Raw genomic sequence first — 26,243 nt, forward strand, 5'->3', positions numbered from 1 at the left:
CCTGAGTGACACAGACCAGGCTATGCTGATCCCTGTCTATTTACTGATTGTTGATGTAGAATTCACTTATTTTGTCTTGATGAAGAAAAGGCAACTTTGGTTTGCTTTTTGAGGCAGGATTTCTCCGTGTAGTCCTTCCTGGCTGTCCTGGAACTCTCACTCTGTAGACCAGGCTAGCCTCGAACTCAGAGATCTGCCTACCTCTGCTTCCCAAGTGCTGAGATTAAAGGTGAGCACCACCACCATCCAGCAAAAAAAGCAACTTTAAACAGCCTACAGAAAAAAAAAAAAAATCAAATATTTCTACCCATTGAAAGAATATAGTCTCACCAGTCATAATTAAACCCCTCTCAAATCTCGTACACATGTCAGAATCTCATTCAAGTGTGAGATGTAAACAGAAATGTTCTCTACCGAGGAGAGAGAACAGAGAAACTTTCCTCGGCCCCTTTTCCTTAAAGCACCTTCATGTCTTCTACGTCAGTTCTCCCCAGCAGCTCATCCCGAGTCAGTCCACACTTACAAGCACAGTTACATGTACATGACTGTGCACTTCTTTTTCTTTTCAGCCTGTTTCTTTTCTTTTCTTTTTTTTTTTTTTTTAAGATTTATTTATTATTATATCTAAGTACACTGTAGTTGTCTTCAGATGCACCAGAAGAGGGCATCAGATCCCATTACGGATGGTTGTGAGCCACCATGTGGTTGCTGGGATTTGAACTCAGGACCTTCGGAAGAGCAGTTGGTGCTCTTAACCACTGAGCCATCTCTCCAGTCCCATCTTCTTTTTGTAATATCCAGTTTGTTTTGTATACTGTCCTTCATAAAATAGTCATTTGAAAGGAACATTTTTCTCTTCTTCTTGAGACAGAGTCTCACTATGCAGCTGTGGCTGTCTGGAACTTGCTATATAGACCAGTCTGGCCTCACACTCAGAGATCCTCCTGCCTCTGCCTCCTGAATACTGGGATTAAGGGTGTACTATGGCTGTCACACCTACTGACATGAAACACTCTGAGACTTGATTTATTTTTAATATGTGAGAACACCTCAAGGCAGGTGGCAGCGCACAGGCAGCACAGACTTACTGCAGGCCTGAGCACAAGCTATACCTGTCTTGGAGACTGTTTCTAAATGTCCTCTCTTGATGTAAGAAGGAAGGGTCCAGTAAGGCTAAGACAGTGTGCTATGGGCATTTAAAAACCCATTTAAAAACTCATTTAGAGAAGCAAGGTTTAGTCCAACAACCAAAGGTGGGATGTGGCAGCTTTTGGATTCTGCTTGTATCAGTTCGTAGCTGTTCTCATATCCACTCATTCCTAAAAACATACTGCTCCTACATCCCAAGGGTCATGCCTCACAGCAGACTCCTTAGTGACCAACAGACTGCACACCAGGGCCGTGCTGAGCACTGATAAGCAGGGGCTGTGGTGTCCAAGGCTGTCCATTTGCTCTCTTAAATACCACCTGAAGAGTATTTACTGCTACTAAAATAAAAATGCTTCCTGTGCCACAAACAGTCACCTCTCAGGTGAAGAACACTGAATGAAATAAGGGACTGCAGGCGGCTGAAGGCCTGGGCTCTGCTGGTGTTTGAATGCAAATTCATGCAGAGACCCTTGGGCTCAAGCTGAAGCCACAGAAAACAGGAACAAGAAATCGTGGCCCGTGTCACTGGATTCATTGACAAGAAAAGCACACAAGCTTCAACTGCAGGCCTGGCAAGCCGTCAGAAAACTACCTCATAGACCTAGTTACTCGAGCCCAGCCACTACAGAGACATATGGTATGACAGAGTGGGACCCGACATGATCCTGAACTCACACCAGAAGACCAGTAAAACACACTGCCCAGACCCAGAAGTCCAGGATTGGTGGCACTTTCTATGGTAAGGATGGCCTGGGGTCACCATTTCTATACAGACTTGCTGCCTCGCCACCCCTTCTCCCCCTCTTCCCCCTCCTACTCCCACCCAGGGTGGGGCTGGGATACTGGACCCCTCTAGATGCCTAACTGAAAGAAATAAGAATACAAAATAAAATCAGGACTCAAATCCAGGCAACAGGAAACTCAGAAACTTCTCAGGAGACACGCATCTCGGGTCCCACTCTGTCACTACCTTCCAAATCCAACCTTGGTTCTCAAGGCTGCGGCAAGAGCTAAACAGACACATCTGAGAGGTGAGCAGGAGGCTGCTGACTAGGGCAGGCAGGCTCTGGTGGGACAGGCAAGTCAGAGAGGGCACATTCTCTGCTTTTGTGTTGAATTTATGCTCTACTAATATGCGACTTCCTCAAAGTGGTCCCTGCAATAGGACCTGCCCACCACTCCCTGGGCTGGCTTTCCCATGTCAGTTTTAGCCAACCCTGTCACTTAGCTCTCCACAGACCCACACTGCTCCCTCCTTCACTATCATGACTGACAGGGATGAACCTTCCAGCCCTGCTGGGTACGCCAGCCCAGAGCTGGCCTCTCCCTGGAAGCTAGGCCACCCTGAGGAGTTTGCTCTCAGGTGGAGCTCCACACTGGGTTTTCCTGTGATGTGCACTAGAGACTAGGGTGACCAAAGGACAAACTTCAAGTATGAAAGTCACAGGAGTCTGTCCTTCTGAGTGGTTCAGACTCGAGTCTTCAGAAGCAAAAGGCCTGCAAAACAGCCCTGCTCAGAGGAAGATACAGAGGATGGCCGCCAGGAGACCTCCTTGCTACGGACGACAGATAGAACCCAGGTGATACCCAGAAAAGAGCTGCTGAGCAGAGAGCCCTGGCCAATGAGCTCCTGTATTGACATTAGACTTCAAAACTAAGTATTTCCAGCCTCTGGTAAAAAGTGGTGCTGTCAACTAAGATTCTGTGGTAGGGCATAAAGCACAGCTGGAAACAGGAGAGGGCAGGTGAGCACTATTTGTTGGAGGCCAGAGCCACCCCTCTGCCCTTAACAGAGATGGAGCTGAGTCCTCACGGGTAGGTGTCCAGTGAGATGGAGCAGCCTGGGATGCATGAGGTCTCAGCCTAGGATGCCCCGCTGCATATCTGCTGTAGTTGGAAAGGGACGTCCACTGTCGGGACAGCCGAGCCTACACTTCACTCTCTAGGCCACAGAACAGCTTTAGTAGTAAGAGATATTTGATTAAGCTAAAACCCGAGTATTTAGGTGTTTTCGTGCAGTTCTTGTTCCCAGTCAAAATAACGAAAAAAAAAAAAAAAAACCAGACAAAGAACAGAGTATTTTAGGGGCCCTGGGCACCAAAAAGCAAACAAACAAAACCTATAACAAACAAATAGCCAGCAGACGCAGCACAGGCGGCACGTTGGCTGGGGTCTTGAACGCTGTCGGAAGATCTTTAGGGAGTGCCAGCTGCTCCAGGTTCCTACCCAGCTGCAGCTGCATGCAGTACCAAGTCAAGAGAGATGAAGAACCCCCAATATGCAACAAAGGGTACACGTTCTGGGACGAGGAAAGAACCATCTAGAAGAGTGGAGGTAACAGTGCTGGAGTTCCCACGGGGCCTAGAATAGCGGTTTTTCCATATCCAGCCGAAAACCACAGTCAAGGCACCTAGGAAGGTCTGCTTCCATGGTAGGGTCGTCTGGCCCTAGATACAGCAACAATCTGCCCTGGCCTAACAGATCCTAAAAGTGAAGCTTAAGACCAGATGGTCTTCAAATCATTTAACTATGGCCAGAATAAAGGACAGGAATTTACAATAATATAAAAATATCTGGCACCCCAGTTAGGATTTAGAATGTTGCCCATCCATTCAAAGATGGTCACTAATCTTCTTAATGGGGGAGGGGATCGAGAACAGGGGTAGTGGGTCAGGACAAAACAATAGCCGTAAACAAGATGCAAAGGTTAAGCAGAAATTCAGAAGCCTTCAGAAGTGTGAGAGACTCACACCTGTGGCAGCAACAGTAGCTGAGGCCCGGCTGAGAATGAGAGACTCTGAAGACAAGACAGCTGGTGTCCTCCTCAGGGGCACTAGGAACAATCACTGTGCACTTAATGGCTCGGCAGGGAAAAGCTGCTCTTTCCGCGGATTCAGGCTTGATACCCAGCCCCCACTCAGCAATTCACTTCACTCCAGGTCCAGGGGATTTGACACCTTCTTCCCTATGCATACTAGGTTTGGATCTGGGGCACAGATACACATGCAGAATAAACATCCATACATATAAAATGATAAAATGAAAATGAAAAACTCCACTAGGGAATCCCTTCAAACATTTAAGAAAAAAAAAACAAAAAAAAACAATACCAATTCTATACAAAGAAGAGAAAATCATTTTAAACTTATAAGGCCAATATTACTTTGACATGCAAACTGATCAAAGACATAATAAGAAAATAATACATTAAGACAAAGTTAACAAAACATTAATCACTCAACTCAACACATAAGAAAGGTAACAGAGCGGCCACAGTGGCAGTGGCTTTAACTCCAGCAGCACTCAGCAGGCAGAGTCAGGGAAAGCTCAGTGAGCTTGAGGCCAACCTGATCTACACAGGGGGTTCCAAGTCCACCAAGGAGGCACAGCGAGACCAGGTCTAAAAAAAAAGATATAGCCCAAGCATGCAAGACTGTCCTTATATTCAAAACAGAAAGAAAAATTAATGAACATAACCGACCAACTAAGAAGCAAAACTTAAGCAATCCCGCAATAGACGCAGAAATGTGCTTTCGTTAAATTAACTGGGAGCAGGAAGGACCCTCCTACATGGTAGCATCGTCACACTCAACAGTGGCAAACCAAAAGTCTAGACATCTAGAGCAAGACAGCACCGGCTCTCTCACTTCCAACCACTGTCCCAAAGGCTCTTGCCAGTTTAGCAAGACAAAGCCAAGAAATAAGAGGCACAAAACTTAGAAAGGAAAAAGCTTTCTAGCTACAAGTGATTGTCTGTGCAGAAGATACAATGGGGTCTACAGAAAACAGGCCAGGCCAGCAAATTAGAAGGACAATTTCAATATACAAAATTAATGGTATTTTTAAGTAAAAGCAAGAATCACAAGTCAGAATTCAAGGTAAGGTGAAAATTCCATAAAAGGTTTGTAACATCTTTACAAATGAAACAAGAAATCACTGCTGAGAAATATTAGCCCCAACAGAGCGCCTTCTGTCTCTAAGCCAAGTCAGTTCTCTCTAGGCGATCTAAGAGTCACCATACCTCTAACCCAAGCTGGTTCCTTGAGAAAGCCAGAAACCAGTTTTTCAGATTCATAAAGAAATGCAAAGGACCAAGAATAGCTCAGACAAATGTGGGAAAAAGCTGGAGGCTACCCCTCCTAGACAGACAACTGGTCTTGTTGGAGAAAGGCAGTTGGGCAATGTGCCCAACACCTGGACACTTATGGGAAAAACACTGCATCTAGATTTATATCTCACCATACACACAGATGTCCACACAACATAGATCACAGATCTAAATGTAAAACTGTCAGCTCTGTCTATAGGGAAATACAAGGTCTTAGATTAGGACAAAGATCTGTTGCTTTGTTGTTTTTGAGACAGGGTTTCACATAGCTGGCCTTGAGCTGGCTAGTAGAGGAGGCTGGCCTTGAACTCCCAACTCTTCTCTGCCTGCTGAGTGCTGGGATTACATAAGTGTGCTATTACTACCAGTTATAGCAAAAGTTTAGTTTTTATTTTTTAGGGGGATACTAAAAACATAACCTAAAAGAACAGCTTATAAGACACTTAACTTCAAAAGTTAAATCACTGCTCTTCAAAGGACATAGGTTAGTTAAGGGATAGGTTACGGGCGAGAAGAAAATACTAGCAACACCTATATAGAACTTATATCCGGAATACATACTAAACTCACACAGTCAATAATGGGAAAATAATCTAAGCAGATGAAGCTGGGCACCCTGGCCCATATCTGTAATCCCAGCACTTGGGAGGTTGGCACAGGAGGACTCCAAGTTTGTAGGCAGAGCAAGCTACACAGTGAGATAAGAGGGAAGCAGGGAGAGGGGATGGCAGGAGGAGGCAGGAAGCCAGCAGATCTGAGCAGCAAACTGCATCAAAAGTATAGAAGAACAACAGGCACACGAACAGACAGATGCCTGCCGTCAACAGGGACAGTAAATTAAACCCGTTTGTAAAACTCGACGACACCAAATGCTGGTGAGAATGTGGAGCAAAGGGCCCTCAAGCTCCCGCAGGGGGGAAAATGGAGTCACTTGGAAGAGCTGCCGCTTCTTATGAAAGGAAGCACACATTTTCTGTATCTGAGATACTTTCCTGAGAAAAATGAGAACACATTCCCACACATGATGTATGCAACGTTCATAGCGGCTCTGCTGGCCATGTTCCCACTGGACACCCAAACGGCCATTACCTGATGAATAAGCCAACTGCACTATAGACACTCTACTTGTTAATAAAAGTAATATGCACTTGGGGGCACAAAGGAGGGATTTCAAAGAGGGTGTCCAGGGGCCATGGAGAGAGGAAAGGAGGAGGACAGGGATGGAAGGAATCCTATTTCAAATAATAAACACATTAGTAAACAAAAATAAACAAACCAAAATGCCAAACTGTTAGCACCCGAGGAAATGGCAAACGCCATTCTAGATAAGAGCCGGATGACAGAGGACTGCAAGTGCACTTGCTCCTTCTAGATAGAGGTGGAGGAGTAGAGAGAACACGGCAGCAGCTGCCACGGCTGGGGAACGGGAGGGGATGAGTTCATGGGGCAGCCCTTCGTTACTGGGGAGGGAAACAGTCTACATTTTCACTGAGGGGCTGGCAAACAACTCTATCTTAGGCCATTAAAATCTACTGGGACAAGAATGTTAGAGTTAGCCTATAACCCCGGTGCATGAGTGGCAGCCAGGACTAATACCCAGTGAGACTTTTTTTTTTCCATAACTATAAGTACACTGTCCCAGGCTTCACACACACCAGAAGAGGGCATCAGATCCCATGACAGACGGTTTTGAGTCACCATGTAGTTGCTGGGAATTGAACTCAGGACCTCTGGAAGAGCATTCTTAACTGCTGAGCCATCTCGCCAGCCCCACAGTGAATCTCTTAAAAAATAAAACCAACGGACTCTCTCTTTTCATAAAAAGATAAAATAAACAAAATAAACCTACTGGAGCACATGTTATATGCCCCCAACACTGTATTCATATGCACATACCCACCTACACATAGGCACATACTTAAAATGATAAAAATAAAAGCAAATCTTTAGGTGGGTGTAGCAGTGCATAATGTTAATTCCAGCACCAAGAGACAGAGGCAGGAGGATCTCCGTAAGTCAGACTGAGATTGCCTGCTGTTCACAGTGAGTTCTAGAATAGCCAAGGCTACACAGTAAGCCCTGTCTAAACAAAACAAAAACAAAACCTTAAATAAAATCCTCTCCTTCAATACACAATCAACTCACAAACTTAAGACAAAGAACAGACACATATACACCAATCTGTCACTATCGGCCAGTGGTCCCTTACCCAGAATGCTCGGGGCTACTAGTGTGGATGTCAGATGTTTTCTTCTGGATTAATACTTGCACATACACAGTGATGTATCTGGGTACTGAGAATCAAGTGCAAACAGACACAAAGCTGACTGGTACCCTATAGCCCTTGTTTTATCATCTTGTGTGTACACCATGTGTAGGTGTGGGTGTTTGTGTCACGTCAAGAGGCTGGAGGTCTGAGGATGCGTCTCCAGTCAGTTTTCTCCTTCCACCTTTTTGAGGATTCTGAGGTTCGAACACAAGTTGCCAAGCTGGCTCTGGGTCATCTGGCTGGCCCTAGCTCGATGGTCATTTTATTCAACAGTTTTAGCATACACTGTGTTCTGTCTGAGGCCCAGCAGAGGAAGTCAGGTGTGGGTCTTTTTTCATGAGTGCACTACAAGTCTTGGATTTGGGAGTTTGGGGCTGTGAGTGATCGGCGTGCCACAGGTTCCTTTGGGTACCACTGCTTACTTTTCTTCTTGTGCTTTCTGTAACTTACAATACACTCCGTTTGTAACCAGGATAAAACAAGCCTCTTAGGTAACTTTTAGGTAACATATAAGTAATTATTTGTTCTATCACAAACTAAAACACAGAATATTTATCGGTTATTGTATAAAACCATGACAGAAAAGTGTGCTTGAAACAGTAAAATGTACTTCGGATGATTTTTCCCCCGTGTTGCAGACACAACCTGTCTTTAAATTAAAACTACCAGAATCTGTCTGCAACCTTATCTGCAATAATTAAACTACAAAACAGTGTGTGTACAGTGTTGGGGAGGGGGTGTGTGTGTCACAACCTAGGGACCCTACTAGCAAGTGGGGTCACACTGAGTTCCATGTATAACACACTGGCATTCTGATAACACTGAAGACTGCTGGGGGCCCTGTGCCTCTCAGCTCCAAACACCTCCTTTCTTCTGGCGCTGGGAAAACTTACACCTACTAAGCAGCCTGGTCTAAGCCTCAACACACAGCACTAATCCAGGGCGGCGATCCACAGAAACACCTGCTGACCCAGGCTTTCGCGGCTTCCGCTAGGGAAGGCTCGGGCCGCAGCTTCTCCCCGGGCGGGCTGGCGGGCCTCCCTAGCGTCGGCCCCGGTGGCTGCTGGAGGAGGAACCCAGCCAGGTGCTCGCAGGCCCTCGCCGCCGCTCACCTGGTACAGCTCCTCCAGGTTGTACCTGATGGATGTGCTGCTCTGGATGGCCTTGACCGCTTCGTGAAGCTTCCGCCACGTGTCCTGAGTGTAGTTGTCAGGCAGCCGCGGCCTGTCTGTGGGGGAGAGAGGGTCAACGGCCGCGCGGGGACAGCACAGGCCGGGGCACCGAGGCAGGGCCCGGCCGGGCCAGCCAGGAGGTGCGGGATCGGGGCCAGCTGGGGCGCGGGGACGTGGCGGAGCGTGAGGTGCAGGGACAAGTCGGGCTGCGGCGCCCAGACCGGACGGACAGTGCGGGAACCAGGCGGGCCGGGGCGCGGGGACAGGGCCGGCCGGGCAGCCCCAGGAGGCCCTGTCCGAGCGCGCGACCCGCCGGCCGCCCCGTTCGCTCCTCACCGGAGCGCACCCACCTCGGAAGTTCTTGATGACCAGCTTCCTGGAGCCGCCCGTGCCCCCCGGCTTGGCGGGGCCACCGGCCAACGCCGCCGGCTTGGTGAGGCCGTTGGTGCGGCCCATGAGAGCCGAGACGCTGCCCTTCCGAGGGCCCTCGTCCGCCATGGCTGGGCCGGACGCCGCCCCGCCCCGCGCCGCCCGGCTCCTCCTCCTGCCCTGCGCCCGCTCCGTGCGCGCCGGGCTCCTCCTCCTGATGCCGTCGGGCTCCGCCCGTGAGCGCTCGGCTCCTCCTCTTTCTGCTCGCGGCCCGGTCCGCGTGCCCGAGGCCCAACCGCCGCGGCGCGCACCGGAACGATCAGGCTCCTCCTCCCGTGCGCGAACTCCGCCCAAGGAGGGCTCGGGGGACTCGCGGGCGTTCTACAACGAATGCTCGCGAGAGGGCGCCGTGACACCCGCACCGAGGGCTCCGGAGCTCTCCGTCCACGTCACGTCGAGGGCCGTGACGGAGGACACCCCGGCGAAGACTTGAGTGGATAAAAGCACCCGGCAACCTTGCCTCTTGGACCACCTCACACCTAGGGAGGACTCAGGAACACATCCTAGGAGTGCGCGGGACGCCTTCCCAGTGGGCTCTGGACTTTGGTTCTGGGAGAGCCAGGAGCGCCTCTGCACACGGAGGGTTGGGGATCGGGTCACCCTCATGGGAGAGGGGTGCGAGGAATCGGGTCGCTAGCACACCGACGTGACCAGGGACACGTTCCCAAGTCGGTTGGGAACTCCTCCACGTCAGTCCTCCGCTCTCGCGCGCGCCCCCGCCGCACCCGAGGCGTCCGGGCGACCGCGCTGACAGCTGCCTCCAAAGAAGGGCTCGCACCGGCTCGGCTCGGCTCGGCTCGGCTCGCGCCACCCTCACCCGTTCCGGAACCAACGTGCAGAGGTTACCGTGTGGGGACGAGGAGCGGATACGGACCTGCGCCGGAAGTGAGGCACTCAACGCCCGCGGCCGCCGCTATGGCGCACATCACCATTAACCAGTACCTACAGCAGGTGGGTTTCGCTTGGTATCCTTGCCTACGGGCACGAGGGGTGAGTTCTGGGGTCGGGTCGGACGGTGCCGGGGGTCCTGCGCCTGGCCTCGAGGCGAGGAGGGTGTGCTGTACGCGGTGGGCGACCTGCCTTTTTCGGAAGTTGCAGGTGCTGCCCGGTGGACCAGGAGGAGGAGGATCCGAGGTGGAGGTAGCAAGATCGGGGCCACTTGTAGAAACGGTTGTCTGTGTAGTCAGCGCTGCTGTCCGCACGAAGCACTTTGTGTCTCTTGGCAGCGGTGCCCATCAAAGCTTTACTTAAAGCCTGGGAGTGGCACAAACACTGTTGCATCCAGGTGGAGGGCCGTGATTGCATCTTCTGCACAAACCTAGGAGAGAGGGCCTGTTAGGGTGTTGAAGATGTGAATCTCAATAGGCAACACACCTGGTGCAAGGGGCAGCCAGATAGGGAAGTCTGATGAACGTTTTAACGACTACACTTTCTGCTCATGACTGCTTATGAACCTTGGATTTGCGCTTAGCTCTATTACCAAAGCCCCCTTTTCCTGTCCCAAACAGCTCAGTTTTGGGTACTAGAGTACTAGAAGCAGTACTTGTGTGCTTCTTAAATAGCGGCACTATTGTCGGTGCTGCGTGTGCATATGTATTCTCTTTGATTCCATCACAAGGCCCTCCTTGAAGAGCTCCGTAGGCGGCTAACCCAAGTCTTCCCAGCTCAAAAGCATCAGTTGAAACTCAGACTCAGATTCTGGCTCTTACAGTGCACATGTTTAATACTTAGCGAGATGCTAATTCTGGAGATCACGCTTGAACCTTAGGGATCTCATTGTTGGCCAAGAGACCAGTCTTTATTTCAACACACTGGCAACAGCCTTGGCCAGTGGCTACCTGTTAACGAGTTGCTTGTCTCTCTTTCCCCATGATTCCTGTGCTGATTTCCCAGAAGCTGTTGGGGTCAGGTTGGTTGAATTTTCCCATCCTTACCAGTGTTAATAAGGTAGCCTGTTACTCTTGTGGCTGCTTGAGCCAGGAATAAAGGTCTTCCTTTCCTGTCACAGGGAATGGCATGGCGTCAGCATGCTTGTGCTGCTTCCGGGGTATCCCAAGTCCATAGTGATGTTTTGATGGCCTGCAAGGGGAGCCTGCATATGTTTCAAAGAGAGAAACATGGAGCTTGAGGAATCTACTCCTTACAGCAAGGAGTGAGGTCTACTTTTCTTCAAGGTCAAACTAGAAGGAAACTTTACTCCATTTCCTAAGGTTAACAGTAGTAAAATACCTCTAATTCAGAATCCACAGCCAAAGAACATCACAGACATCGTAGCCCTAAGAACAAGGATATTCACTGTAACCACAATACATTTAGTAGCCTGAGAACTTTGACACTGATGCATGTAACTTTTAATTTTCCAATGTTTTGCACATTTTTTTGTTTTTTGTTTTTCAGTAGATATTTGCTTTATTTACATTCCAAATGTTGTCCTCTTTCCTGGTTTCCCTTCCGAAAATCCCCATCCCCTTTCCCTCTCCCCCTGCTCACCAACCCACCCACACTGGTTTCCTGGCCCTGGCCTTCCCCTACACTGGGGCATAGAGCCTTCACAGGACCAAGAGCCTCTCTTCTCATTGATGACCGACTAAGCCATCTTCTGCTACATATGCATCTGGAGCCGTGAGTCCCACCATGTGTTTTCTTTGGTTGGTGGTTTAGTCCCTGGGAGCTCTGGGGTTACTGGTTAGTTCATATTGTTGTTCCTCCTATGGGGCTCCAGACCCCTTCAGCTCCTTAGGTACTTTCTCTAGCTCCTTCATTGGGGGCCCTGTGCTCAGTCCAATGGTAAGCTTCGAGGATCCACTTCTGTATTTGTCAGGCACTGGTGGGGCCTCTCAGGGGACAGCTATAACAGTCTTCTTTCAGTAAGCACTTGTTGGCATCCACAAAAGTGTCTGGGTTTGGTGATTGTATATGGGATGGATCCCTTAGGTGTGCAAATTGTTTCTTAGGATTTGTTTTTTGAATCCACAGTGCAATCCAGAGTTGCACATTGCATGTATTCTTGTTCTAGATAATGTGGGACTGTGAGCTTCCTGTCCTCCAGTACCTTTTGTAGAGGTGGGTTACCCTCACTGAGAGCCCTTTCCCAGACCAGGTATCGTATTCGTTGTCCAGGATATGATTTTTCTGTTTTCCTTTTGATATTGATTTTCTTTTTATGTGGATCTGGGGACTGAAGCTAGGGTCTTATGCATCTAGGCAAGTGCTCTATCATTCATTGAGTCACATCCTGGCCCTCTTTCTATTTGTATCGGCTGTTTGCTTTTTATGTTAAAGAATAATTTCTGGGCTGTAGAGATAGCTCAGAGGTTAAGGATACTTGCTGATCTTGCTGAGGACCTGGGTTCAGTTCCCAGCACCCACATGGCCGATCATAAAATAAAATAACTTAGTCAATTTTTGTTTGTTTGCTTTTAAAGACAGACACTCTTTGTGTAGCCCTGGCTCTCCTGGAACTCACTCAGTAGATTAGGCTGGCCTTGAACCTAGAGATCTGTCTGTCTCTGCTTCCCAGGTGCTGGATTAATAGCATGTGCCACCAACACCCAGCTGAAACAAATAAAAAAAGTAAAATTTAAAACATAATTCCCCTTATACTCTTTCTTTAAAAACCATTATGGATATGTATGTGTGTGTACATATGTATGTATGTATGTAATGTATGTGTGTATTTGAGATAGAGTCTCTCTACATAGTCCTGGAGCTCACTCTGTAGATCCAGCTCTCCTTGAGCATATAGAAATACAGATCCGCCTGTCTCCGCCTCCCAGGTGCTGGGATTAAAGGCATGGGCCGCCACACCCAGCACACAATTTGGATTATTTTTGATACCCAGTTATACTTTATCACCACTATACTCTTTTGGAAGCTCAAATTTTCTGAAAGCTGCCTCAGTTGGTTTCTATGGCTTTTGAACCTGGCCCTGTCCTTCCTTGAGCCTTTTTTGGGCCACATGATTTTTAAATTCATCCAAGGCTCCCCTGACCCAGCTTCTGGCATCAGCCCTTCCTCCAAGGAGCTTTGCTGTCAGTGAGGAATGGAACTTATAATACAAGCCTGGTACTATTTATGTTTGCTGTGGGATTTCAGTGGATAGAAGGAATGTATACAGTTGTTTTTTTTTTTTAATTTTATTTTATGTACACTGTAGCTGTACAGATGGTTGTGAGCCTTCATGTGGTTGTTGTGAATTGAATTTTAGGACCTGTACTCACCCTGATCGATCCCGCTTATTCCGGACCAAAGATTTATTTATTATTATACATAAGTACACTGTAGCTGACTTCAGACGCACCAGAAGAGGGTGTCAGCTCTCATTACCGGTGGTTGTGAGCCACCATATGGTTGCTGGGCTTTGAACTCAGGACCTTCGGAAGAGCAGTCAGCACTTTTACCTGCTAAGTCATCTTGCCAGCCTGTACAGTTTTAAGGAACTGTCAGGTTTGAGAGCAGGTGGTACCCCTGTGGACTGACTAGGACCTGAGAAGACCTAGTGTAGTTGGGAGAGAAGTCTCCTGGGGTTCCTGAAGCACACGCTCCTCTGATGTGCCTGCCCAGGTATTGTGCACAGGTGCTGCTTGGGATATAAATTCATGGTCCAAATGGTGCCTAACCTAGAAGGATGCAGCTTCTGTGTTAGCGTTTGGTAAAGCACCTATGGCAGGTGGCTGGGTGCCAGGGACGAGGTAGCTGTGGAGTGACCAGACACTTGAAAACAATCCTGGAGACTTAAACCCAAGGACTTGCATATGCTAGGACCATGGGGCTTCATCCTTAGCCACCCCCACCCCACCCCCCAGCTACGGTTTTAAGATTTGTTTATTTTTTAAAAAGATTTGCTTATTAAGACCTGTCACTACCCTTGTTCTCTTTCCCACTCCTTAGTTCTTTATGTTGTTATTGAGGCAAGGCTCTGATAGGACTTTCTTAGAGTCTAGGCCTGTGTGCAGTTTCCTGTGGAGTTGTGCCAGTTGCTAACAAAGTTGTACGTTAGGCTTTAGGCACAATTAGGTGATTATGGACGTACAGAGCTACTGGTATTAGAGTTACTTCCTCCTGCCACCTCTAAGGTCACTAGCAAAGGAGGTCACTTAGGAGTGAACTGCCCTAGGGATTGCTCCCTACCTTGGGGGACTCTGTCTTACCTGTTTTCTTACCCTCAGAAGATCCCATTTTGAAATAAAGTTGTTTCCTGGCTAACTTTACATTTCAATTATTCTGGCCTCTTTCACAGAGGAGGAAACTGCTCTTACGGCATGCAGTTCATTGCTCTGGTCCTGTGAGAACTGATCTTGCCTACCTGTTCAAGTTTCCCCTTCACCTTTTCAGGTATATGAAGCCATCGACACCAGAGATGGAGCGTCCTGTGCAGAGCTGGTATCCTTCAAGCACCCTCATGTTGCGAACCCACGGCTCCAAGTAGGTGGTAGATATACCCATGGTGTCAAAAGAAAATGAAGAGGGGTGAGGGAATACTGGCTATCAATCTGCAGATAGGAAGGGCTATATACAGGCATCTAGAGAGAACTGTGGGGCAGTCAGTTTTCTACAGAAATTTAAAGTTTGAATAAAAGGAAAATAATATTGCCATTCTCATTTGAAAATTTCTAAGTTTCTTGAAGAAAGCCTAGCTCACTTGGCCACAGCACCCCTATGTGAGAGCTGCGCGAACAGCTATGTTGGCTGCTGTTCAGCTGGGATGACGGGCTTTGTGTGTGTGACTAGTAGGTCCGTCTGTCTGGACAGTGTTCCACTGACCTTTCATCTGTAAGTTCATGCTGGTGGTCACCCTCTGAGACAGGTTTTTCAGGAGGTGCTACAAAATGGTGTTTTATTTTCTTTTTCTTTTCAAGTTTAATTTTAAAATTACACTTATTAGTTTTTGTGCATATGTATTTGGGCATGCATGTACCATGGTGTGTGTGTGTGTGTGAAGGTCAGGGGACAGCTTGTGGGAGTTGTTTCTCTTCTTCCCCTGTGTGGATCCTGTGACTGAGCCAGGCCATCAGGCTCGGCAGCTGGTGAGGGCTCACTGACTTCTTCATTCCTGTTACTTCACTTTGTACTAGTTTACTGTTAGAAAAGCAACTGATAGGAATACATCTATACATGCATAGTTCATTCATACACTGAGATCACTTTCTGTGGGCTGTGTGGTTATGGAGGCTGAGTAGGCCCCTGTGTGACCTGCTATCTTCAGCTGGAAGCCCAGGGAAGCCAGTGCTGCCCTGAGTCCCAGGCTTGCCTGAGATGCGATAGTGTCCCAGCTTGGATGACTCTTATGAGTCACAATGGTGTATTCTCTTTCCTTACTCTTTTCTTGAGCCCTTTAACAGGTTAGTGGGTATCCACTCTGCTGGGCAAGGACATATCTTTCACACAGTCACCTGTTCTGGACATCCAGAAGTCACGCTCATTCTAGGTGCTTTAAGGCCAGTCAGGTGATGACTCAAAAGTGTGCTCAACTCATCCAGTCTTCACCACTCGAAGGAAGGGGAAGTTAGAAATTACTGTTGGCCCTTATCCCAGGACACTTGTTCCCCATAGGAAGCTGTTCAGTGACTCTTAACATGACCTTATTTATGGAAGGAGCTGTACATCTTGTTTATTAAAGGCGTAGGAGTTCCTCGTGTGTTTCTTGACTGACCAGCTTTAAGTACTAGAATATGTGTGAGAGCCCATGAGATGGACAGTTGGGTAGAAGGCCTTGTTGAGCAAGCCTGGACTTCTGTATGTGCCATGGCATATGTGGGCCTACACTTCCAGGCACACATCATACACCTACACACACATACATACACATACACCTATTCACACACATATCTATAGACATACACACTAAATAAAATATATATGAAAATGCCTAGCATCTTTTCTGGCCTGCAGTAAACAACTGAATTGGATTCCTGGGCTTCTTGTTTTCTTGAAATACAGATATTGGTGGAGCAATGAGCTTCACCCTCGAAGTGCCTGACTGAACCATTTCTTTGGGCTGTGAAGTTCTGAGCGTGTTCATCTGAAGCTCTTTGTATTCATCGCTGTCTTTCATGCCCCCTAACTTTACCCTGCCCCTTTTTCTTGTGGATTAGATGGCCTCTCCAGAAGAGAAATGCCAGCAAGTTCTGGAGCCCCCGTATGATGAAATGTTTGCAGCTCATTTAAGGTAATCTTTTGACAGTAGGAGGACAAACACACACAGCTGCATGCATGTAACACACAGCTGCATGTATGTAACACACAGCTGCATGTATGTAATTCGTTCACTCTGATTTATCATGCATCATTGTTTGCTTGCAGCAGTGAATAACTTGGAAAAGTAGACAAATGTGTCATGTGCCTCTTGTGTCAGACCTGGTATCTCTACTGTCATTTTGTATTTGTAATAACTAACGGAGGTCTTGCTTTTCTCATGGCACAATATGGTTTTAATATCTTTGCCTTACAAGGAAAAAAAAAAAAACATCTGAGTTAAGCAAAGCAAAGCAGAGCTTCTTATTGTTTGCACAGTCTGCCTGCTGCTTTCTCTCCAGTGTGTGTGTCAGACACTTCAGACAGAACTGTGCATCCTAAAGCCAAAGCCATGTCACAGGACTGCCTGCCAGTTGTATCTCAGAGCAAGCTGGGTCAGGCCTTGAAAGACTTGGGGATGCCACTATTGTTTCTTGCAGCAAGGGCGCACCCCTGTTTTCCTAGCTGTGTGCTCTCTGCAGTGAGGTTCCAGATCTGGCGATGAGCTGACTCTGGCTGCCAGCAGGAACCTAGACAGAGCGAGCATCTGTGGAGGGAGGGCCGTGCTCGTCTGCAGTCCCTTTGTCCAGAGCAGCTGAAGGATTTCCTATTCTGGCACTTGACAGAGCAGCGTCAGAACCCTGTGGGCTTCACCTTCCATCAGCTGTTTTCTGTCAATGGGCCCTAGTGCTTCCTCCATCTGTGGTTCTCTGCCAGGCAGGAGCAGGAGAGGATTGGGCAGGGTGTGAGAGAACTGCACTCTGGGCTGATGCTCTTCAGACCATGATGTCTTTTCCAGGTGTACCTATGCTGTGGGGAATCACGACTTCATAGAAGCGTACAAGTGCCAGACGGTGATAGTCCAATATCCTTTACCACGTGTGCTATTGAAGCTCACAGTCTGGAAACATTGAGCCAGTTGTTCAAACCTTCAGCTAAAAAAAAAAAAAACACAATCTCTTGAATTCCTAAGTTTAGCCTGGCTCTTAAGACTCACCCAGTTACTTATATAGTAAGGAAGAGCACTGTTCAATATATTGGATTTTATTTATTTATTTATACTATACAGGGTTACATGAGGCTGTTTTCAGGCCCCTGTATTTCCTTAGAAGAAATTCCCTCCCATACCTCACTACCCCATCCTTTCTTTCCTTTTCCCTCCCCTCCCATTAGCCCCCTTAATTCTCCTTAATTAGTCCCCTAGTTCCTGTCTCCTTAATGTCATCAGTATATACATGGAGGGTGGGTTTACTTAATTTGGTTGAGAACAACAAGGTTTGTGTTTGTGTGTGTTTGTGGTGTGTGTCCATGAATGTGCAGGTGCCTGTGCCTCTGTGCACACTCAGAGGTCAGAAACCTAAAAAGGATGTCTTGCCCCTGCCTTATTGTCTTGAAGCAGGATCTCTCATTGAACTGCAAGTTTGCTGTTTTGACTAGGCTGGCTGGCCAGCAAGCTTTTAGGATCTACCTGTCTATCCCAGGCCTGGGTTGTCGGACACACACAGCCATTTCCAGAGATTCATATAGGTAGTGAGATAGTAAGTAACTAGGGTCTCATGTTTACACCAGAAACCCTCTTACCACAGATTCATCCCTAGCTCCAAGAATAATGTTTTGATTGTTTTGTTTATAGACTAGCTCTAAGTGGCCTTTGAATTCACAGAGATCCACCGGCTACTGCCTCCAAGTTATGAGAGGCCTGCACTATCATGCCCAGCCAAAAAAAAATTTTTTTAAAGGTTTATTTATTTATCATATGTGAGTACACTGTAGCTGTCCAGACACACCAGAAGAGGTCATCTGATCTCATTACGGATGGTTGTGAGCCACCATGTGGTTGCTTGGTGTCTTAGTCAGGGTTTCTATTCCTGCACAAACATTATGACCAAGAAACAAGTTGGGGAGGAAAGGGTTTATTCGGCTTACACTTCCATACTGCTGTTCATCACCAAAGGAAGTCAGGACTGGAACTCAAGCAGGTCAGGAAGCAGGAGCTGATGCAGAGGCCATGGAGGGATGTTCAGCCTCCTCTCTTATAGAACCCAAGACTACCATCCCAGAGATGGCACCACCCACAAGGGGCCTTTCCCCCTTGATCACTAATTGAGAAAATGCCTTATAGTTGGATCTCATGGAGGCATTTCCTCAACCGAAGCTCCTTTCTCTGTGATAACTCCAGCTGTGTCAAGTTGACACAAAACTAGCCAGTGCACTTGGATTTGAACTCAGGAGCTCCAGAAGAGCAGTCAGTGCTCTTAACCATCTCTCCAGCTCCCCCCACCCCTAGTGTTTTGACAATACCATTTTATATAAAAATGCCATAGTGAAATTCAGTATTTTGCATACTAACCTAAAGACTTAATTAAGAAAAGAATGTTTTGCATGTGTGCTTGCAGAGACTGGTTAAATCTTAGTATGCATAACCCAGCCTAGGTGGGAAGAGTGGACTCACATACATACATCACCCTCAATCTGTGATCCAAGAGCATGCTAACTATTTGTAGAGCTCTAGGTTTTAGTTAGTTTTTGAAAACTACTGTATTTAAATACACTAAGAAGAGAATGCTGCTATCCAAATTTCCCTAGAACTTAAGAATTCTAGCATTAATAAAATAAGCCTTATAGTACAGATTCTTGACCACTTAAATGTGGTTCATCACCAGTGGACTCAGAGAAACCAGGAACAAATGTAAAAGAGAAACATCTCATAACAGGGGGTGGGGAGATAGCTCAATTGGTTTCAAGCTTGCCCCATAAACAGAAGGACTGGAGTTGGATCCCCAGCACCCACAAAAAAGGCAGGCGTGGTGGTGTGTGCTTGTAATCCCATCACTGGACAAGTGGAGACAGGCAGGTCCATTCCCAGGACTCCTGGGCTCTAATTGAGGAGCTTTAGATCCCAGTGAGAGAGACCTTACCTCAGAAAAAGAGGTGAATGGCCCAAGGAGTAACACCCACAGCTGCCCTCCAGCCACCATAGACACAGGCACACAGGCCTGTGTCCACACACACGTGTACACGCACAGGCATGTATCTCTCTCTCTCTCTCTCTCTCTCTCTCTCTTTAATTGTGGGACAGGATCTCACTGTGGCGCTGGACTGGAAGCTTCATCTCCCCATACCCGTCTGTATGAAGTGAATGCATTGAGTCTACTTGGCTGCTGACAATGGCTATTGTGGTATGTTTTCTTCCTTCAAGATTTTCCACAGTCATCGAAAGAGCACACTTTGTCCCTTGTCTACTTGTACTAAGAGTAGTATTCTTAAATTGTGTGTGTCGTTCCTTCCTTAACACAGCACATCATTCCTTCGGGCATTCCAGGCTCACAAAGAGGAAAACTGGTAAGCAGGGCCAGGAACAACCAGCTGGAGATGAGGTGGTGTCGGTTGGTCGGTGTGGGCTTGGGAAAACCGACATGGCCAAGTCTAGAGGTAGAGCTATTTCAGGGCTTCTTATCACCAGACTGTCCCAACCCACCAGTAGTAACACTGACTTGTAATGGTTTATGAAGCTCAGGCCTTAGCTTAGGCCGTTTCCCAACTGGCTCGTATAACTTAACTAACCCATTTATTCTAATCTGTGTCTGTCACGTGGCCTGTTGGTTTCCTCTCCGCAGTACCAGCACCTGTTTCTTCCTCTGCATCTCTCCTCTGACTCTTTCCCAAAGTTCCAAACTCTGCCCAGAAGTCCAGCAGTCTGTCCTCTCCTGCTTTGTTATGGGCCATTCAGAAAGTGATGTAGAAGATGTTTACAAAATACTGACTCTCTGCCAGTACAGAAATCAGCATTTGAGAAATACAAAGACAGCTTGTACACAGAGCACAGGAACAGTTTCTGTTATGGGAGTATTTATCAGTTTGTCAGTTTTTAACTTTTGATTTTAGATGGTGGGTGAAGGCCACTATAGAGCTTTTGGATTATCTTAAGCATTTTTTCCAGCACCGGTACTACTCAGGTCCCTGTATGTACCAGGCAAACACTCTGCCTCTTAGTTCTGTTCCTAGACCTTTTAAGGCGTTTTCTGAGACACGGTCTCATATGCCCTGATGAGCTTCAAACTCACTATAGCAGAAGATGACCTTGAACTTGTTTCCATTGCTCTAATGCTGAAGCTACAGGCATGTGCCGCCACATCCAGTTTATACCATGCTGGGGACCAACCCACGGCTTTGTGCATGCTGAGCAAAGGCTCTACTGACTGAGCTACATCCTTAGCCTCCAATTTCTGAGAGACAGCTATGGGAGAAGTTTGAGGCAGGATCTTTGTAGTTTAGACTAGCCTGGAAGTTTTCATTCTCCTGCTCCAACTTCCCAAGTGTTGTGATTAGAGATGTTCATTTTTTCATGTCTGATATTCTCCCTGTCCCTGTCCCTCTCTTCCTCTTTTCCCCCACCCTCTCTTTCTCTTCTGAAAGGCTTTCTCTATGTAGCCTTGGCTGTCTTGGAACTTGCTCTATAGAACAGGCTGCCCTCAAACTCAGAGATCCGCTTTTCCTCTGCTTCCTGAGTGCTGGGATTAAAGGTGTGCCCATCAGCAGCCAGCTGTACTTTTTCTTTTCCGAGTGAAGACTTAGTTTATGCGTGACTGAAAGCCCGGTGCAGGCAGCTAGATGTACACAGACCTGTGTACTGTGTATTACATACTGCAGCTAACACTCAGGGCCTCAGTGTTTTACAAATGGAGCTGTTTGCTGCTAGTGGGGAGTTAGGGAAGGACAAAGTTCTGGGAGCTCCCTCCCAGATAGACCAGGGTCCAGTTCTCTGGACAGGGTTGGGACAGTGGTATGGAGTAAGAATTAAGTATTTGGCCAGGAAATCTGGGGTTACATTGTGTCTGTGCAACAGATGCAGGAGGAGGAGCAGCCATCTGAGTTGGGGAGTGTGTGGCCCTGGTTCTGGGTAATAGCCTTGGCTGTCAGTGGTAGGGTGTGTGCCTTTTACCTCTTCAAGTATATTTACTTTTCGTCCTTAGGGCTCTGCCTGTCATGTATGCAGTAGCACTTGACCTTCGGATATTTGCCAATAATGTAAGTTCAATTTCCTATCCCTATTGGCTTGAAGTTAAATACATAGGGTGACTACCTACTGCTTAATTTCCAGTTTTGAGGGATGAATAGGAAGTGGGATGTATCTGGTGTAAGGAGGGGAAGACCGGGCAGCAGCTTGACTGTCTGTCGTCCTTGTCCATGCAGACAGGCCCTGTCTGTGGAGAGGTGGCGGCCACTGGAGCTGAGTAGGCTGATGTGAGGGGCTTTGCATCATCTTTTACTTCTGAGCTGTGGCCTGTGCTCAGGAATCCGGTGGTCAGCCTTCCTTGAGGAGCAACACAGGCCAGCTTTGGAGCCACGGAAGCATCTTTTGGGCCTTAGACTCTTTGTGGTTTTAAAAACTGTTGGTGATTTCTGGTTCCAGACCAGCACTCTCTTCTCACTAAGCCAGTTGCAGGACTGTGAATGTTAAAGCTCACATAGCTCTGTGGCACGGACGGAGCTTCCTGTCTGTTCTGATGAGCGCTCTGGCAAGGAGAACACAGAACCCACAGGCAGTGATGAGACCTATGCAGCAGAGGGTAACTGCCCTGCACAGCAGCACCTTCTGTCAGACTGTCTGCTCCAGTGTTCCACAAACAAGTCTGCAGCAGCAAATAGTGGGGGCCTCAGCCCCAACCCACTTGCCAGCAAAGAGGTGGCATCTCTGCTCTCCCACTAACACATGAGGCCAGCAGAGAGCTGCTGAAAGGGCACATATAGCTTTATAACACAGTACCCCAGAAGCCATTGATCCTGAAGAGACTCCACCAGACTCCACAACAGGTGTTGGAGGAACTGATGTGGGTTGTAAGGCAGCCATCAGTGGGCAATTAGGAACAAACATATGAGAACATTGATATCCCCAGCAAAGAACTGAAAGCTGCAGAGAACCAAGTGGGACTCCCAGACAGGAGGAACTGGGGAGCACTAGGGGCTAGAGAGATGGCTTGGTGGTTGTGGACACTGGCTTCCCTTACAGATGACTGGGTTTGATGTCTAGCACCCATATTGCCCCTCACAACAGTCTAACTCTAGTTCTGGGACATCTAATGCCCTCTTCTGCCTTCATGGGTACCAGGTGCACACATGGTGCATAGACGTACATGCAGGCAAAACACACATACATATAAAACAATAACAATAATAAATTTTTTGGTGATTAATTTAAACAGATAAGAAAAGAATGGCATTACCTTGTGTCTCAGACTCTTAACCTAGTTCTGTTTAACAGAGACCATCTGGGTATTGCTGCATCTGCATTGAATCCATTGTAAGGTGCTGCTTTGTGGAGCCATTTGAGGATTCTCAGATCATTATAGACTATTTGTTCTTGACATAACCAAAGCCCCCAGAAACATGTATGTGTGTGTTTGTACTCACATGCTTAAGGAGGAAGAGACGTCCTCAGAGGTGATGGTCTTGTGACAGGGTCCCATCTCATCAGCCTGGAACATGATTGCTAGGCCAGGCTGGGTGGCTGGGATTACAAGCATATACACCATGGTTTTTACTGTGTTGTGTTGTGTTGTTGTGTGAACTGTTGTTCTGGGACCTTGTGCTTGTAAGGCTGCCGCTTCCTTGAGCTGCCCCCGGGCCCTGAAGCGTGTCATAACAGGTAGCACATTGTGGTCCCCATGGCTGCTCCACCTGCCTTCCCATAGAACCCAGGACCACGCCTGGACGTGACCCTCCCACTTCAGTCACTAATTAGGAAAGGACCTCAGTGAACATTTTACCCTCATATCAAGCCCTCTTCATCTTGCATTTGGCACTGATCTTTCACCAAACTGCATGGTTATGTGGTTTTGTTATAGCTCTGTTTCAGTCTATTCCAACTGTGGTAACAGTGTATATGCCATGGACTGGTTAGGTATAGACGGCATGTTCATATCTCGCTGATAAGGAGACTAACACTCCAACACAAAGTGCAGGCAGTTTTTGTGTCTAGTGAAACTGCTGTCAGTTTCTGTTTCACTGATGGTGTCTTTTTGCTCAGTCCTCGTGGTGGAGCAAGGAAGCTCACTGCCCCACCCCCCACTTAAAGATTTAGTTGTACTTTTTAATTAATTGTATGTATGTGTGTCTGTGAGTGTGGCTGCCTGTGGAGGGGGTTAGATCCCCTGGAGCTGGAGTTACGGAGTTGTGAGCTAATAGGGGTGCTGGGATCCAACTGGGGTTCTCCGTCAGAACGGGATGCATTCCTAACCATGGAGGCAGCGCTTTAGCCCAGCAGTTCTCAACCTCTGGGTCAAGACCCCTTTGGGGGTTGCCCATCAGATATTCTGCACATTAGATATTTACATTATGATTCCTAACAGTAGCAAAATTACAGTTAAGAAGTAGCAACGAGAATCTTACTGTTGGGGATCACCACATGAGGAACAGTATTAAAGGTGAGAGCCACTGCCTTAGTCCTTCTGGGACCTCATTCGGAAAGGCCCATTCGCCAGGGCCGCCTCAAGACCTGATCACCTTCCTAAGATGGAAGGAGTCTGATTCTCTTCTAAGCCCAGGGTAAAAGTGATACTTCACCTCCTCAGCAGGTTTTGTTCAGGGCTGGACCGCTGTGCACAGGAGGGAAGGTCAGAGGCCAATTCAAGAGGGAGCTGCAGGCCTGTGCATTAGGTCAAGGCTGGTGTCCTGGTTTGCGGTTTGTTGCTATGGTAACACCATCACCAGAAGCACCCTGCATCATAGTCTATCATTAAAGGAAGTCAGGGCAGGAGCTGAAGCAGCAACCACAGAGGAGTGCTGCTTACTGGCTTGCTCCCATGGCTTGCTCAGCCTGCCTTCCATAGAACTCAGGACCACCAGCCTAGGCGTGGCACTGCCACAATGAGCCGGGCCCTCCTGCATCGGTCACTAATTAGGAAAGTACCTCAGAGCCTGGACTATAGGTACACATGAAGGCATTTTCTCAATAAAGATTTTCTCTTCCCAGCCATGTCTAGGTTTGCGTCAGGTTGACAAAGACCAAACAGGCCATCTGGGGCTGGCGTCAGCTTGACTTGAGAATCGATATGGGGAAGGAAAAGATATATACATACATACATACATACATATACTTCTCAGTTCTTAAAAATTGTCTGTCTTGACTGGGCAGTGATGGCTCATGCCTTTAATCCTAGCACTTGGGAGGCAGAGGCAGGTGGATTTCTGAGTTTGAGGCCATCCTGGTCTACAGAGTGAGTTCCAGGACAGCCAGGGCTACACAGAGAAACCCTGTCTCAACAAAACAAAACAAAAAAATTGTCTGAGAAGGGCTGTAAAAATAAGCTCACTGGTTAGCACCGGCTACTCCGCAGATGCGCACACTATTAGAGACTTGCACCATTAATTTTGCCGCTGTTTGCTTTAAAAAGTAAATCGCTTTTGTATCGTTAGGCAGACCAGCAGTTGGTAAAGAAAGGGAAGAGCAAAGTTGGAGACATGCTGGAAAAAGCTGCCGAGCTGCTGATGAGCTGCTTCCGAGTCTGTGCCAGTGACACGTGAGTGAGGTCTGGGGGCAACGTGCTCACCGTCAGAGCATGCGTTGCTCTCCCTGTACTCGGTCCTTGGTGCTGGCCACACTTTCTGCCTTCACTTTGGAAGGTCTCTGCCCAGTGCACGCAGCCTGGCTTTCTCTACCTGTTAGTGTTCTGAGCAGTGCCCTTGTCTAGCTCTGACAGCCAGGCCCCCTCACCCTTGCTCCCTGCGGAGACACTGATATTCTCTGCTTGTCACTGACTGAGCATTGCTGCTGTCTAGCAATGAGGTTGTAGTCCCCTGTAGATGGTTTGTTGAGCTTCCGAATTTTTGAGTGATTGGTTTATTAGATTTTTTTGTTCTTTTGTTTTTGTTTTTGTGTTTGCAAGATAGGGTTTCTCTGTGTGTATCCCTGGCTGTCCTGGAATCCAGGCTGGTCTCAAACTCAAGAGATCCTCTTGCCTCTGTCTCCCAGGTGTTTGCATGGCATTTTATTTATTTATATATAATTTTTTTTTTTTTTTCTTTTTGAGACAGGGTTTCTGTGTGGCCCTGGCTGTCCTGGAACTCACTCTGTAGATCAGGCTGGCCTCAAACTCAGAAATTCACTGCTTCTGCCTCCCAAGTGTGAGGATTAAAGGTGTGCACTCCCACTACCCAGCTTGCTTATTATTTTTTTTAATATTTAATTTTTTATATCCTTTTGATCACCCCCCTTTTATTTTGTGTAATTTGTCTTAGCTGGTTTGCAACATATCTGGTTTAATTTTTTTCTTAACTAAACCTTCTGTCAGAAAGCGTTTCCATCTTTTTCCTAAAACTCTACTTCTACCAATCATATAATCATGTTATTTGACTATGCATTTACAGGAAATGTACTTGTGTTAAGTTGAGCATGGTTTTGCTATATTATCCTCGCTGTCCTCCCCTCCCATGGTTGAAGGTCTAAGCTGTCTCAAGGCTTCTCTTTCCCGTATTCCTAATTGTCTGGTTTGTGTCGCTGTTGCTGTTTTGTTTTTGTGATTGGAGACCCTGGCTGTCTTTCAGCTCTCTGCCCTCCACCCTTCTTTGTGTCCTCCCGTGATTAGAGGTCTCGGCTGTTTCTCACTTCTCACCACCAGTCTTAACTGACTGTAGGTGAAGGTCTCAGCCATCTCTAGGCTCTCACTGCCCATCCCACGGTGGATGGAGTTTCTGCCCATAAGCTCCCACAGTGAAGTGCACTTAGCACTGTCATGTGTGGATGCTGGTGACTAGAGACAGAGGGGACCACTGAGGAAGGCTCCTTGTCTCTCACCATCTGTTTCTTGCCATAGTAGCTTGATATCTGTTTATTGAATGGACAATTGGAGGTCCTTGTGGTTCGGTACAACAGGACCCTCCTTGA

The 26,243-nt window shown here is 47.5% G+C and overlaps 2 protein-coding genes across 3 annotated transcripts in view; one reads left to right on the top strand and one right to left on the bottom strand.

The window, feature by feature from the left end:
* Cul4a (cullin 4A) overlaps positions 1-9,236 on the bottom strand; it is a 40,784-nt gene extending 31,548 nt beyond the window's left edge. Inside the window, exons 1-2 of the mRNA XM_085844178.1 lie at positions 9,049-9,236; positions 8,639-8,754 (exon numbers count right to left, since the gene is read on the bottom strand). Coding sequence (XP_085700304.1) covers positions 8,639-8,754; positions 9,049-9,196 — 264 coding nt within the window. The 5' untranslated portion in view covers positions 9,197-9,236. The remainder of the gene's footprint in view (positions 1-8,638; positions 8,755-9,048) is intronic.
* A 205-nt stretch (positions 9,237-9,441) lies between these two features.
* Pcid2 (PCI domain containing 2) overlaps positions 9,442-26,243 on the top strand; it is a 29,209-nt gene continuing 12,407 nt past the window's right edge. Inside the window, exons 1-7 of one of the 2 annotated variants that reach the window (XM_085844179.1) lie at positions 9,442-10,078; positions 14,462-14,551; positions 16,222-16,295; positions 17,160-17,225; positions 19,661-19,702; positions 21,334-21,388; positions 24,776-24,879. In XM_085844179.1, the coding sequence (XP_085700305.1) occupies positions 10,043-10,078; positions 14,462-14,551; positions 16,222-16,295; positions 17,160-17,225; positions 19,661-19,702; positions 21,334-21,388; positions 24,776-24,879 (467 nt within the window). In that variant the 5' untranslated portion in view covers positions 9,442-10,042. Of the gene's footprint in view, positions 10,079-14,461; positions 14,552-16,221; positions 16,296-17,159; positions 17,226-17,273; positions 17,899-19,439; positions 19,540-19,657; positions 19,703-21,333; positions 21,389-24,775; positions 24,880-26,243 lie in introns of those variants that run through there. The other variant, XM_085844180.1, reaches the window with a different exon arrangement.

This window comes from Mus caroli, unplaced genomic scaffold, assembly GCF_978045245.1.
Source record: "Mus caroli unplaced genomic scaffold, Mus_caroli_1 scaffold_10, whole genome shotgun sequence".
Taxonomy (NCBI): Eukaryota; Metazoa; Chordata; class Mammalia; order Rodentia; family Muridae; genus Mus; species Mus caroli.